Source organism: Ctenocephalides felis, unplaced genomic scaffold, assembly GCF_003426905.1.
Source record: "Ctenocephalides felis isolate EL2017-DRISC unplaced genomic scaffold, ASM342690v1 CF-g0.4_SCAFFOLD_00845, whole genome shotgun sequence".
NCBI classification, from domain to species: Eukaryota; Metazoa; Arthropoda; class Insecta; order Siphonaptera; family Pulicidae; genus Ctenocephalides; species Ctenocephalides felis.
The window spans coordinates 73,948,105-73,962,052 of NW_020536999.1; the positions used below are offsets into that span (position 1 = coordinate 73,948,105).

Here is a 13,948-nt window from a genome sequence, read left to right on the forward strand (position 1 = left end):
GATTGACTCTAAAATTAGTTCTAGTGGGACATTTGTGAAAAGAGAAACTACATCTAGGCTTATTAAGAGGGAGTTGTTGGGCAATTGTGTATTACGTATTTTGTTGACAAATTCGAAGTAATTTTTATTAAAAGAAAGGAGAATTAACAGCAACTATGGAGGGGTTTGCTCAGAATTTGGAAAATTTATTTAGGGGAGAATTCAAATCTGCAACTATAGGTCTAAGGGTACATTGGTTTTGTGGATTTTTGAGAGACCGTATAATTTTGGGTTGTTAGGATGTAGGTTTTTTAACGACAAGGACAAGTCTTGTGGAATTTGTTTAGTAGATACTAAATTATTAATGAATTTGTGGAAAGTGCGTTTGATTCGATCTGTAGATCGCTATTGATAGGACTGTAAAACGTTATGTCATTAGCTAGACTAGTGATTTTTTTCTAAATAGGTAGTTTTGTCGAGAACTACTGTGACATTTCCTTTATCTGCTCGGTTACTAAAATATTCGGATTATCTTTGAGAAAGTTTTTACAAAGTTTTATGTCTCTTAAAATATCTTTGTAATCAACATTTTTTTGGAGTTAAAGGACTTGATGTATGAGAGAATTTTTTGCAAAATGGGAACGAATGTTAGATTTTACTTCAGGATTTTTGATATTATGAAGGCCAGCTTCTAGTCTGCTTAACACTTTATAAAATTTAAATTGTGGTGTAGGCGTATGGCAACGTCGCTATGTGAGGTCGTGCCGGATGACAGAACAGGCAGTCGGTCCCGGGTAGTTGTCGCGATAAAGATATCTCTGTACATAAACTGTTATAAAAACTATCATTATAATTGACATACGCATTTCATTGTAATATACCAAATTGGTGACCCCGACGTGATTTAGTGTGTGTGTGTTAATTTTAAATGAATTTTGTGCGAAAAAGTTAAGTGCAGTGGAAAACATGAGTACGCCAGTAGTAGTGCCCCGCGATAACGTAAATTTGCCACATTTTTACGAGCAGGACCCAGAATTGTGGTTTGCTTTAGCCAAAAGTGTGTTTGCACACGCTAATGTGAAGAATGAAAGTTCAAAATTTCATACGGTCGTTAGTAAGTTGGGTCCCGCGGTATGCGTTGGAAGTTCGCGATATAATTCTGAAACCCCCTAAAGATAATCCATATAGTGTGTTGAAAAGGAATTGTTGAAACGGTATGGCATTTCCGATGAAACAAAGCTACGCCAGTTGTTTTTACGGCACCTACGCTTATTAGCGGGTTCAGCTGTTTCAAAAGAAATGCTAAACTTAATGTGGTCGTCGCGCTTGCCTACCATGTGCAAGCATTAATATCTGTACGGGAAAACAGTGACATAGACTTGAATGCGAAAGCCGCCGACAGAATTATGGAATTGGAGACAGCATCGGGTGCAACAACGATGGCGATTGCAAGCACATCCTCGCACGCGCATGATTTTTTACGGCAACATCGCGTCAGAATTGCGGAATATGCGAGCGGAGATTTCTGACTTGAGAAACAGGTAGAGGACCGACGGAACGGTTCATCCCTTCGTCAAAGGCGCAGATCGCGTACGCCCGCGAGTCCTCGGTCAAGTTCGGAAGAGCGCGTGTGAACGCTTTGCGAATATCATCGACGGTTTGGTCGGAACGCAACGAGATGTCGATCGCCGTGCAAGATGCGTTCGGAAAACTCCGTGTGTCCATCATTATTAGCGGCAAACAATTTACGCCAGAGAGACAGATAAGCCGCCGTGTTTGCCTAAGTGACAGAAAGAGTCAAGTGTCGTACCTGATTGATACGGGGTCGGACGTGTCAGCGTTTCCGCGCTCATTATTATGCAATCCAAATAGGAAGAGGATTGCATACCAGCTAGCCGCCGCAAATAATACGACGATTGCAACCTATGGTACGGTGGCAATGGTGGTTGATCTTGGGCTACGTCGCGACCTGTCATGGAACTTCATTATAGCAGACGTTACGCAACCAATAATTGGTGTAGATTTTCTCGCATACTACGGTTTGATTGTGGATGTGAAAAATCGTCAAATAACGGATGCTATGACAGGATTAATGGCGCAGGCGGATATTGCAGCGGGATCAATAGCGACTATAAAGGTGGTAACGGGTTCAACGGCGTACCATAAGTTGCTTGAAAAGTTTCCTGGTTTAACACGACCAGACGGCGCTGTTAGGTTACGCAAGCACGCGACGCAGCACCATATGAAACCAGTCCTGGACCGCCGGTGGTTCAAAAACCTCGGATATTAGCTCCGGACAGACTATTTGCTGCTAGAAAGGAGTTTGAAGCTATGCTGAGATTAGGAACGGCTCGACCATCGAAAAGTTGTTGGGCAGCCCCGCTACATATGGTTCCAAAAGGGTGTGATGAGTGGCGTCCATGTGGCGATTATAGAGGTTTGAATGCGCGAACGAAGCCCGACAAATATCCGGTACGTCATATTCATGATTTTGGCCAAGCCTTGGACGGAAAAACTATATTCTCGACTATAGACTTGGTGAAAGCGTTTAACCAAATTCCGGTGGCGGAAGAAGATATTGCGAAAACCGCTATTACAACGCCGTTTGGACTATATGAATTTCTGTACATGACGTTTGGATTGCGCAACGCCGCGCAAACATTCCAGAGATTTATCGATGAGGTGTTGCAAGGGTTAGATTTTTGTTACGCCTACATCGACGATATTCTTGTAGCTTCGTCATCCGAGGAAGAACATATGGCGCATCTATGTTTGGTAAACCTAAGCAGAGACACTGTTTGGTAAACTTTTGAAATTTGGAGTTGTAATAAACCCAGCTAAATGTGTGTTCGGCCAAACAAGTGTAAAGATTTTGGGGTATGAGGTTTCGGCTGAGGGTACTCGCCACTTGCCAGAGAAGGTTGAAGCTATTAGGACATTCACAAAGCCAGCGACAACGCAAGAGCTGAGGCGGTTTTTGGGCATGCTAAACTTTTATAGAAGGTTCATACCAAATGCCGCTCAAATTCAAGCACCGTTAAATGAGTTTCTGCGTGGAGATCCGAAGAGCAAAACCCCGGTAGAGTGGACAGCGCATACGTCAGCTGCTTTTGAAGCGTGTAAGGAGAGTCTGGCTCAAGCAGCACTACTATCCCACCCACACGCTAATGCTCATTTAGCTATTTTCTGCGACGCTTCAGAACATTCCATTGGAGCCTCATTACAGCAGCAGGTCGCTAACAGCTGGCAATCCTTGGCATTCTTTTCGCGAAAACTGAGCACAACGGAACGGAAATACGCAACTTACGATCGTGAACTACTTGCAGTGTATGAAGCGGTGAAATACTTTCGTCACGTGGTTGAGGCAAGAACTTTTACAATTTTTACTGACCATAAACCAATAGTGTTTGCATTTGTCAAGAATGATAGTCAGTGTTCTTCTCGTCAATTCCGATATTTAGACTTTATCGCCCAATTTTCAATCGATATACGCCATATGTCGGGATAGAAAAATGTTGTCGCCGACGCATTATCGTGGGTGGAGTCTCTAAGAAGTGCCGGAACAGATATGAAGTTATTAGCAGTGGAGCAGAGAATAGATGAAGAAATAGCTAAGTTGCGCACCGAAAACAACACGTCGCTCAAACTTAAACTTATTCGATTTGAGGACCAAGACGTGTCAGTCTTGTCCAACGATGGCCCAAAGAGACCTCTGCAGAATCCATATGAGGGTCCTTTTGAGGTGAAATCCTGATCTGCAAAGACTTTTGTGGTATGTATGCGTGGCAAAAATGTCACCATATCTATCGACCGTTTGAAGCCAGCATACACACTAGCGCCAGAAGAAAATGCTGAATCCGTTCCGTCTCAGCCTAATGAGATTCCGCAAACAATCCAGCGAGAATCTGACAACAGCAGATCTCAGCCGTTGAGCTCGATAGAGCCTGAGTCAATTGCACAACCAAACTCTTCAACAAGACGAGGACGCCGAGTTCGGTTTCCGGATTTTTGGCAGGCCGGATTTTCGTGAACTTCGTCACTAGAGGGGGAGTACTGTAGGCGTATGGCAACGTCGCTATGTGAAGGGTCGTGCCGGATGGCAGAACAGGCAGTCGGTCCCGGGTAGTTGTCGCGATAAGATATCTCTGTACATAAACTGTTAATAAACTATTATTATAAATTAACATACGCATTTCATTGGTAATATACCAAAGTGGCAATTATTCGGGATTGCAAAGTTAGGACCTAGTGCAAAAATGTAAAGTAATCTATCTGGAATTGTGACGCTGGAAAGATTTTTAGCCATTTGTTAATTAGTGTACTATTTAAAACTATTTTTGAAAGGTTGCGTTTAGACTGCAATAATTTATCGAACTTAATTTTATAAGAATTTTTTAATTTAATGAAAAATTTGTTGTTACGAGTCGATTCTTATTCAGAAAAGCTTTGCAGAATCTCCGCTCCAACAGCATGAATGAGCCAAGCGTACGTTTTATCAATAGCTAGTTTCAAGTTATTGACATTGCAAATACAATTCTTGATTTGAATGGATAACATATGGAGGCTTAAGGGGGTATTCTACTGTAGAAGCATGAATTTTGCCCGGTTTTTGAAGCGCTGTATAAAGGAAACAAATAATATTTTTACTATCGATTTTTTTATCATTTGTTTATTGATATTTTATTATTACATAAAAAAAATTATTAAAGAAAAAAAATTAGAATTCACAAAGTTATGAGCAGTCAAAGTGGGAGCTCAAAAAAAAAGAGGGTGTCCTGGCGTGCATGATTCCAACCCTCCTGGTGATCCGAAACATAAAAAAAAGATGGGTTCTTAATTATTATAGATGTCGCTATCGTATGAACCTTGGATAAGTCAAAAAAAATTTTTTTGTTTGAATGGCGGCAGTTTGAAAAAAAAAATTTTTTTTCATGTTTTTTTTAACAATTCCGATTTTTTTAAAAATACTAAATGAAAAGTTATAGTTTTGAGAGAGGTCCATGCGATAAAGCAATGTATAGAGAAGATCCTCTCCAAATTTGAAGTAAATCGGTTCATTAGAACTTGAGATATCCTTACCGCCAGCTCGAAAAAAGTGGTTCCGAGAAAAACGCGTTCAAAGTTTTGAGACTCGGTCTGACCCGAACCGAGGCCACGTCACTAAAATGGATATAACTCAGGAAATAATAGTAATTTTGAAAAATCCTTTTAATGACATATTTTTGAATAACTAAACTTTGAAAATATGAAAAAAAAATTTTTCGATTTTTTCAAAATTCTACAGTAGAATACCCCCTTAATGAAGAAAATTTGTATTTTAGCGAACTATGTAGGTGCGAAAATTTGTCTGTATTGAATTGATAGAACTTAGGAATTATACTCTCTTTTCTGCAACTTATTAAGAAAATCTGTTTGTTAATGTTAGTGATTAATTTCGTATTTAGTTTGGTAATGTGTTTTAATTGTGACAAAATATAAAAACCGTAATGTTTTTTGATAAACGAGTAAAAAGAATTATTTAGGGGGTGATTGTTTTGAGAATAATCAGTTCGTTTGAGCAACGCGCGGTTGAAAGTCGTTTGCTTCATGATGTAAATAAAAAGAACGGTAAATAAAGTAAAAGTAAAAATGTAAAAAGGAAGCAAAATAAGAAAATTTAAAATGGCAAGAATAGTGTACAAATTTATTATGAAAGTTATTACAATTTACTAAGAAACTTAGCTAAATATATAAAAAATATTATATACGTAATACAACAAAAATAATTAATTAGAACATCGGTAATTAAACTACAATTAATAAAATCTTGATAGAGTGCGTAGCAAAAAGTTGGAACGAGGTGTGATACGAAATGTCCTTTTTTCAGCCCAGAAATTTATATTAAATTTTTATAATTTTGATGTTGAGATATGTGAGATTCAGTCTTCAGAGCAATACATCAATTAAATATTGTTTGACTTTAAAACATTTTTATTTTTTCCATACGTTTCGACACATAGTTTTGTGTCATCTTCAGTGGACTCTAGTTTGAAGGCACAGATAGAAATTATTAATTAAAACTAATATAAGAAGTGATATGGTATGAACTTACATGTAATTGTAATAATCCTAATTATTTCATAATTATAATTGTTCACAATGCACAATGAAACCAATTCTTGTCACTTTAAATTGAACAATATATAAATTTTAGAATGAGTTTTTTTATGAAATTATAAAGTACATCCCGCTATTCCGTATTACGATGCAAGAGTGAAGCCTAAATGTATACAAATGTGCGCACTACGTGTTAAAAGCTAGGTACAAAGTACACGAACTGACCAGAGAATTTAAGGTTTGACAACGCGGGGAGGGTACATATAGTAAAATATAAAAAGATGATAATTGTGAGGGTGGACATAGTTGGTAGAATTGAGATAAAAATTGAAAGAAAAAGAAAATTAACATTAAAATTAATATAATTAAAACGTCGATCAGAATAGGTAATTATTTTAAAAGTATGAATTTCGAGACATTGTTTAAAACTACTTGGTAATTCTCACACAGTGAAGAAGTAGTGTATGAAATATGATTCTGAAAAGCGTCTCTGCGATGTATTCGACTCGTGATATAAAATTGTGGCAACATCAACATTGAAAATATGATTGAAATTTTGGATGTGGTCAGTTATCATTGTTTGATTTTGATTTTTATTTGAGTTGTTATAGTGTTGTCTAAGATGTTTTTTTAGATGTTGTCCAGTTTCGCCAATATAAGTGGCCTCACAATTTATACAGTCAATTTTATACACGATGTTAGAAATACGATCTAAACTTATCGGTGATTTTAAGTTCGAAAATAAAAAGGTTAAGAGTCTGATCAATATTGCAAACTAAACGCAACTCCGCGAATTCAAATAGCTTTTTCCAAATAGGAAAGAGATTTTTAATGTATGGGAGACAAATAGTGCCAATAAACTTATTTTCTTCTTTTTTCTGGGACTCGAGGGAAGGATGATTATGTTTTGTGTTAAGGACGGAAAGCCTGTTGTTAATTACTGATTTTATAAGATGTGGAGGATAGCAATTATTTAATAGGGTTCTGTGGATTAGAGATAAGTTAAAAGGCCAAAACTTTTTATCTGACAAGAGAATAGCATGATCAACTAGTTTGATAATAGTACCAATTTTCATGTTAGTAGGATGATAAGAATGGAAATTGAGATATCTGCCAGACCACGTTGGTTTTTGGTACCAGTTAGTAATAATTTTATTTTCTAGAGTTTTTATGATATTTACATCTAAAAAGCTAATTGATCTATTTATTGTGTTCTTTTTCGAAAGTGAAGGTGAGGTGTTTATTAAAGGAGTTACAATTTTTTAGTAAAGAATCAAAGTTGTGCATTTGTGAACAATTATTATTAAGAAATAATTATGATTACTACAATTACATGTAAGTTTTTACACCATACCACTTTCTTATAAATTAGTTTTAATTAATAGTTTTAATCTGTGCTCTTAAACTAGAGTCCACTGAAGATGATACAAAACAATTGATCGAAACGTATGAAAACAATAAAAATGTTATAGGTCCATACAAGTTTTTAATTGATGTATTGCGCTGAAGACTGAATCTCATATATCTCAACATCAAAATTATCAAAATTTAACATATATTATCTAGTTTATATATATATATATATATATATATATATACTAGATGACCCGACAGACGTTGTTTTGTACCCACATCTACGTTTTTTTAATATCCTATACTAGTATTTATACCGTTCAGTTAAAAATAAACTTTATTGGTTTTCGAATTACTATTCACACCAATACATGAGTGATGTTGAATGTAGAACTGTTTCAAATGAAATGATTATTCTCAATTCTCACAGTTAACACTTTAATTATCCATAAAAAATGATAAATGATAAGAAATATTAAAAAATGTTCAATAAAATTGTGTATTAAAAATTATACACTGCAAATTTATAGCTCAATTTATTTAAATGCCAAGGGTTATACAATTTTCCAGTCATACGTGTAGATATGGATGTATAAATAAATGATTTTTTGTTTATTCGCGACTTAAACATTGATATTCCAAATTTATCACACAAAAAATCATCGTCTGCCTTTATGATTTATGGTCATAGCATAAGACACACGTGTTGAAAATTGAAGTCCTTTAAAAGGTATAACAAATTCAGAAAGAATTAATATATAGCATTCGCAGTATAGGTACAATATTACCTTGGATTTTTCTACCCAAAATAATTGCTTCAATAATGTTGCCTATAATTTTTATAATTTTGTACCATATTTTAACACGCTTTTAGTAATTTACGATTTAAATTAATTTTTTTTCACTAATAATTCAATATACATTATTACTTAAGTTTATATTTGAAGTGAATTAATTTATCAAATCCTGTTCACATGTGCCCTATTATCAACAAAATTATTGCAGTAAATGGAGAGGAAAAAAGCGTGTGTCGGAAATAGGCTAATCTTTATCTTACGTTCAGAAGTGAAAACAATTTGCATTTCGTTACAAAAAATAAAAGATACGTATAAAGGTATATAAATGAAATTTCTGAACTTAAGATAAAGATTAGCCTATTTCCGACACACGCTTTTTTCCTCTCCATTTACTGCAATAATTTTGTTGATAGAAGGTTGAATAGAGCACATGTGAACAGGATTTGATAAATTAATTCACTTCAAATATAAACTTAAGTAATAATGTATAATGAATTAATAGTGAAAAAAAATTAATTTAGATCGTAAATTACTAAAAGCCAGTTAAAATATGGTACGTATTTATAAAAATTATAGGCAACATTATTGAAGCAATTATGTTGAGTAGAAAAATCCAAGGTGATATTGTACCTATATCGCGAATGCTATATATTAATTCTTTCTGAATTTGTTATACCTTTTAAAAGACTTCAATTTTCAACATGTGTGTCTTATATATATATATATATATATATATATATATATATATATATATATATACATTTATATATATATATATATATATATATATATATATATAGATAGATAGATAGATAGATACTTTATTCAAATTCAATATTTACAATTTAAGTCAATACAATTATACAATAATATAACTAAACTAATATCAGTTATGGTTATGAACAACTCTAAGATTAACCTAATGACAATTAATATTTATTTTGGATTAAAAAATTCATTAATTGAATATATAGGCTGATCTATAAGATGTTTTTTAACGGTAGCATTGAAACTATTCCTGCTTTTACTCTTCCACTCATTGGGAGCGTGTTGTGGCCATGGACGTCACTCCTCAGTACATGTTTTGTTCTGTCTGCATGGACCGCAATCGCCTGCTGGTAAATGTAAAGGCTGGTAACAGTCAGTATTCTAAATTTAGTAAACAAGGGTCTGCAGTGCTCCCGAGGTGAGGCCCCTCCGATTGCCCTTACAGCCTTCTTCTGTAAATCCATTATCTTGGAGGTATGCACCGAGTGTCCCCATGCCAATATTCCATATGAGAACACAGAGTGAAACATGGCAAAGTAAGCCTCTCTGGCGCATTCCTCATTTATAATGTGTCTAACTCTTCTGATGGCATATATTGATTTTGAGAGCTTAGTACATATTGAATCTATGTGCTTCGCCCAAGTTAGCAGACTGTCCATAGTAAGACCCAAATATTTAACTTCCCCTCCATGCAGCTCCTTATGTCTCCTACTGGAAGTAAAGTTAATATGGACAGTTTTACTATTGTTTAGTACAATTTTGTTGGCTGAAAACCAGTTTTCAACTTGCTTGTGGGCATACTGAATTTTTTCGTTCATATTTGCGATGTTCTCGTCCGCAACCGCCAATGCCGTGTCGTCTGCAAATTGCGTTGTGTGGCAGCTAATGTTCGGTGGTAGATCATTCACAAATATGATAAAAAGAAGTGGTCCAAGAATACTCCCTTGGGCAACCCCTGCATTTAATCTTGCTATCTTACTTCGTTTATTGTTCCATTCCACAAACTGATACCTGTTACATAGGTATGATTTCATAAGTTTAAGGGCTACGCCTCTAAATCCATAATATTCCAGTTTCCTGAGAAATATGTCATGTGGAACACAATCGAATGCTTTGCTGAGATCGCAAAACAGTGCACCACAGTGTTTATGATCTTCCAGTGAATTTGATATAAAGTTCAAAAAGTCTAGCACAGCATCAATTGTGTTAATTTTCTTTTTGAATCCAAATTGATTTTTTACAAAATAATTATTAGCATCGAAGAAGCTTGTAATTCTTAATGCTAACAACATTTCTATAATTTTCGAAAATATTGGCAGTATGGCTATGGGTCTGTAGTTTGCTGCTGATTGACGATTTCCTGATTTGTATAATGGTACCACTCTTGCCAGCTTCATTTTCTCTGGAAAGATTCCTGTGGAGAAAATATTGTTTGCTATCGTGCACAACGGTCCAGCAATGTACTGTGCGACAGATTTTACCATTTTTGTATTAATGCCGAAGGCATCAAACGACGTTTTATTTTTTAAGCGTTTAATCATTGTATTAATTTCCTCTGGGCTAGTTGGATTTAAAAATATACTTTGCCCCTTCACAAATACCTTTGTCAAATAGATATCGGCTGCAATTATTGGCTGGGGCAGATTTTTTACTACATTTATGGCTACATTTTTGAAAAAATTATTGAAGTCTTCAACACTGGGTGCCTCATGACTTATATTATCTGTAAAATTCTTACCAGTTTCCCTTTTTATTATGTTCCAAATTGTGATATTTTTGTTATCAGAATTTATAATGTCTTTTATATTCGTTTGTTTTTTTTTCATGCTCCATCTTTTGGATGTATCGCTTTTTCAGGTTTTCATAGAAATCTTTATAATCGGCCCTTTTTGTTTGTTTAAATGCGTCATATGCTAAGTCGACCATTTTCTTCAATTTCAGGACTTCTAAAGACTGCACTGGTTTCCATTTCCGTTTGATGGATACTCGTCTGCACGGAAATGCATTTAGAGCTATCTTTTCAAATATTTTTAAAAAGTTATTAAACTGATTGTTAGGATCCTCTCCTATCACCGAGAGTTCCCAGTCTACTTGGCCAATTTGATTAACAAAGTTGTTCATGTAGGGACCACCGATCTTTCTTTTAGTATGGAATGTACTTTCATTATGGTCAACTCTCAAACGAATAAGCAGAGCTTCATGGTCAGAGATTGCCGCTGGAAAGGTGTCTACTGAAAAATTAATTTCATCGATGTTTGTCAATGCAAGTTCCTGAAGTAAGGCTAATATGAGTGGGTTTCATTAAGTAATGCTGTAGCCCAAACATAGACATTAAATTGATCAACGCATTTGTTTCATTTGATTTTTCAATAACGTTAACATTAAAATCGCCGCATAGGATGATGTTTGTTTTTAAGTCAAAATTATCATATATAATCAGTAAAGACTCCTCAACTTTCTGCAAGAATGTGTCAAGTGTCGCATTGGGAGATCTGTACATCGATATTACAACAGTTTTTAATTGTTTTATGTAGCATGCGGCCATTTCGCACGTCAACTCATCGGATTGTGATGTTATGTAATTTAATTCCAAACATTCTATCTCTTTCCGACAGTAAATAGCAACACCTCCGTGCATATGTTTACTACGACAGAATGAGCTGACTAGCCGAAAATCACGTATGCTATACAGGTCGATTTGGTCGTTGCCAAGCCAATGTTCACATAGACAAAGAATGTTTATTTTATTGTCATGGACGACCTTTGTTAATGCCTCGGTTTTATTGGATAAACATTGAATATTCAGGGACATTATGTTGATCCAGTTTGACAATTTTTCTTTGTTTTTTCTCCCAGATGGAATAAAAAACGGTCCACACAGACTCCTTTTGGCCACACATCCGGAGATTTTATTCTTTCCTATTCACTCTCTGCAACGGAGACTTTGAAGGAGGCATATGTTTCCGGATGTTTTGAAGCCATTTTCTCACATTCAATATTCTTGAAATTTTTTTCATTTAAATAATTTTTTAGAGTTTCCGACGATGTTTCCGGTGCCAAGCGAAACACATGCAAGTGGGCCTTCCTCACAACTCCCGCGAGTGTAGTGCTCACATTTGTTCCTTCGATGGCCTTGTTTTTTCGTTTCGGCAACTTCTTTTTCTGGACCAAAGTCCAATTTCCATCGTCATTTGCTTTAATTGATTGTTGTTCAGCTTGGGTCGATTTAGCAGGCAGCTCCGTGTTGGCAACCGCATCTCGGAATGTTTCGGTTCTCCGCTTGTCCAATTCCTTCAAAGCAGTTGCTACTGCAACACTCACCTGTTCCTTTGAGACCTTACTAGCATTGCCACTGTTTTTATTGTTAGATTTATGTTTAGGCTTCTTGGATGCTGCTTTCTCAGTATTACCATCAATACTGGGTGCAGCTGACGATGCCTCTTTTTTCTTTTCATTTGTCTTTAATAATTGCAGCATCTTAATTTTTTCTTCAAGCTGCTGAATTATGTATTCCTTGTCCTTTATTATTGTCATCTTATCGTCTATTATCGTATTTTTGTCGATAATTGTTTGCGATAAGTGGTTTATAGTATCCATATGTTTGTCACTTGACACTTCACTGCTCACCTCACAACACTGTATCAAATTTCCAACAATGAATTTGAAACCTTTTCTTGTTGCACAACTCACATGGTAAATTTTGCCACAGTTCTTACAAACACCCACACTTGCAGATGGTTTTGTTTCACAGCAGTTGTAGGATTTTTTGGAATCCGATTCCGGAATAGTTAATTGTGTCAGAGACATTATGACACTTCAAAAAACACGTCCGCACGGTTCAACGGCTAACGAGCGATATATAAATGTATCGCTATGTATATCTATATATATATATATATATATACAAAAGACATTTCATAAATTAAAGTCCACAAGAATTAATACTATTTCAATAATCTCGAATTTATAAAATATTTATAAAAGAGCTAAATAATAGTAAGAAGAAAGTGAAGAAGGTATGAAAATATTAAAAAGTTACCTTTTGGGTTAATGATGTAAACTAACTCAATATTTTATAACGAGTCAAACACTACCTTCATTTTTACAGTATATAATTAATAAGGCATCATCATGCTTTAAAATAGCCCTCATTATGTTACGTAAATCTTACAATATTTTTCAGAGATATTTGCAGAGAACCTGATGACAGTTTATTGACAAATATTGCTCCTGAAACAAATGCGGACTCGATTGTTGATTCTTTAAATGTTAATGCTATCCAAATTTCTAGTAAGTCTTATTCTAAACCATTGCTAAAAGTATTATAATAATTTAAAACATACTTATTTACTAGATATGTATTATGTATAATTTATAGATCCACCTATAACACCTTCGAGTAGTTATCAATCTTCCGGGTTTCTTTCTCATAGAACCCAGCGGAGCTTTGGCAGTATTCAGGCGACTGAGTTAGAGGACATCTGCATTTACTCTGCTTTAAGGAAGATGATAGAATTTTGACTGTAAGTTTACTTATCGAATATTTAATAAATAAGAGAACGAAATGCACTTTGGTGCATTTCTAAATATGCAGTGGAGAGATACAAACAAAATGGTATATACGGACAAAATGATACAGTGGTCTTATTTAATAATTGGAAAGCCCTAATTATGTTAACGTGTAACGTATTAACGTATATCGCGTCTTCGAAAGTTTATTTATTAACTTCCCGTATTAGAAATCGTCCAAAAATCGAAATTGAAATTTTTACATTTCTTCACGTTTTGGAGGTTTCTGAACATCTTGGCATACATCAGAAAAAAATGATGTGTGTATGTATGTATAGACACAATTTTTCGTCCACGTTTTCCGGCGCGCGGATCAACCGATTTGTATGGTTCAAAAAGCACTCGATTTCTATCGATAGGGAGATGTGCTGATTAGGAGATACGGA

The 13,948-nt window shown here is 35.1% G+C and overlaps 1 protein-coding gene across 1 annotated transcript in view; it reads left to right on the top strand.

Annotated features, from left to right (window-relative positions):
* The window catches only part of LOC113388633, a 65,277-nt gene extending 51,763 nt beyond the window's left edge, over positions 1–13,514 (top strand). The window contains exons 4-5 of the mRNA XM_026625998.1: positions 13,177–13,283; positions 13,372–13,514. Coding sequence (XP_026481783.1) covers positions 13,177–13,283; positions 13,372–13,514 — 250 coding nt within the window. The remainder of the gene's footprint in view (positions 1–13,176; positions 13,284–13,371) is intronic.
* The last annotated feature ends 434 nt before the right edge of the window (positions 13,515–13,948 follow it).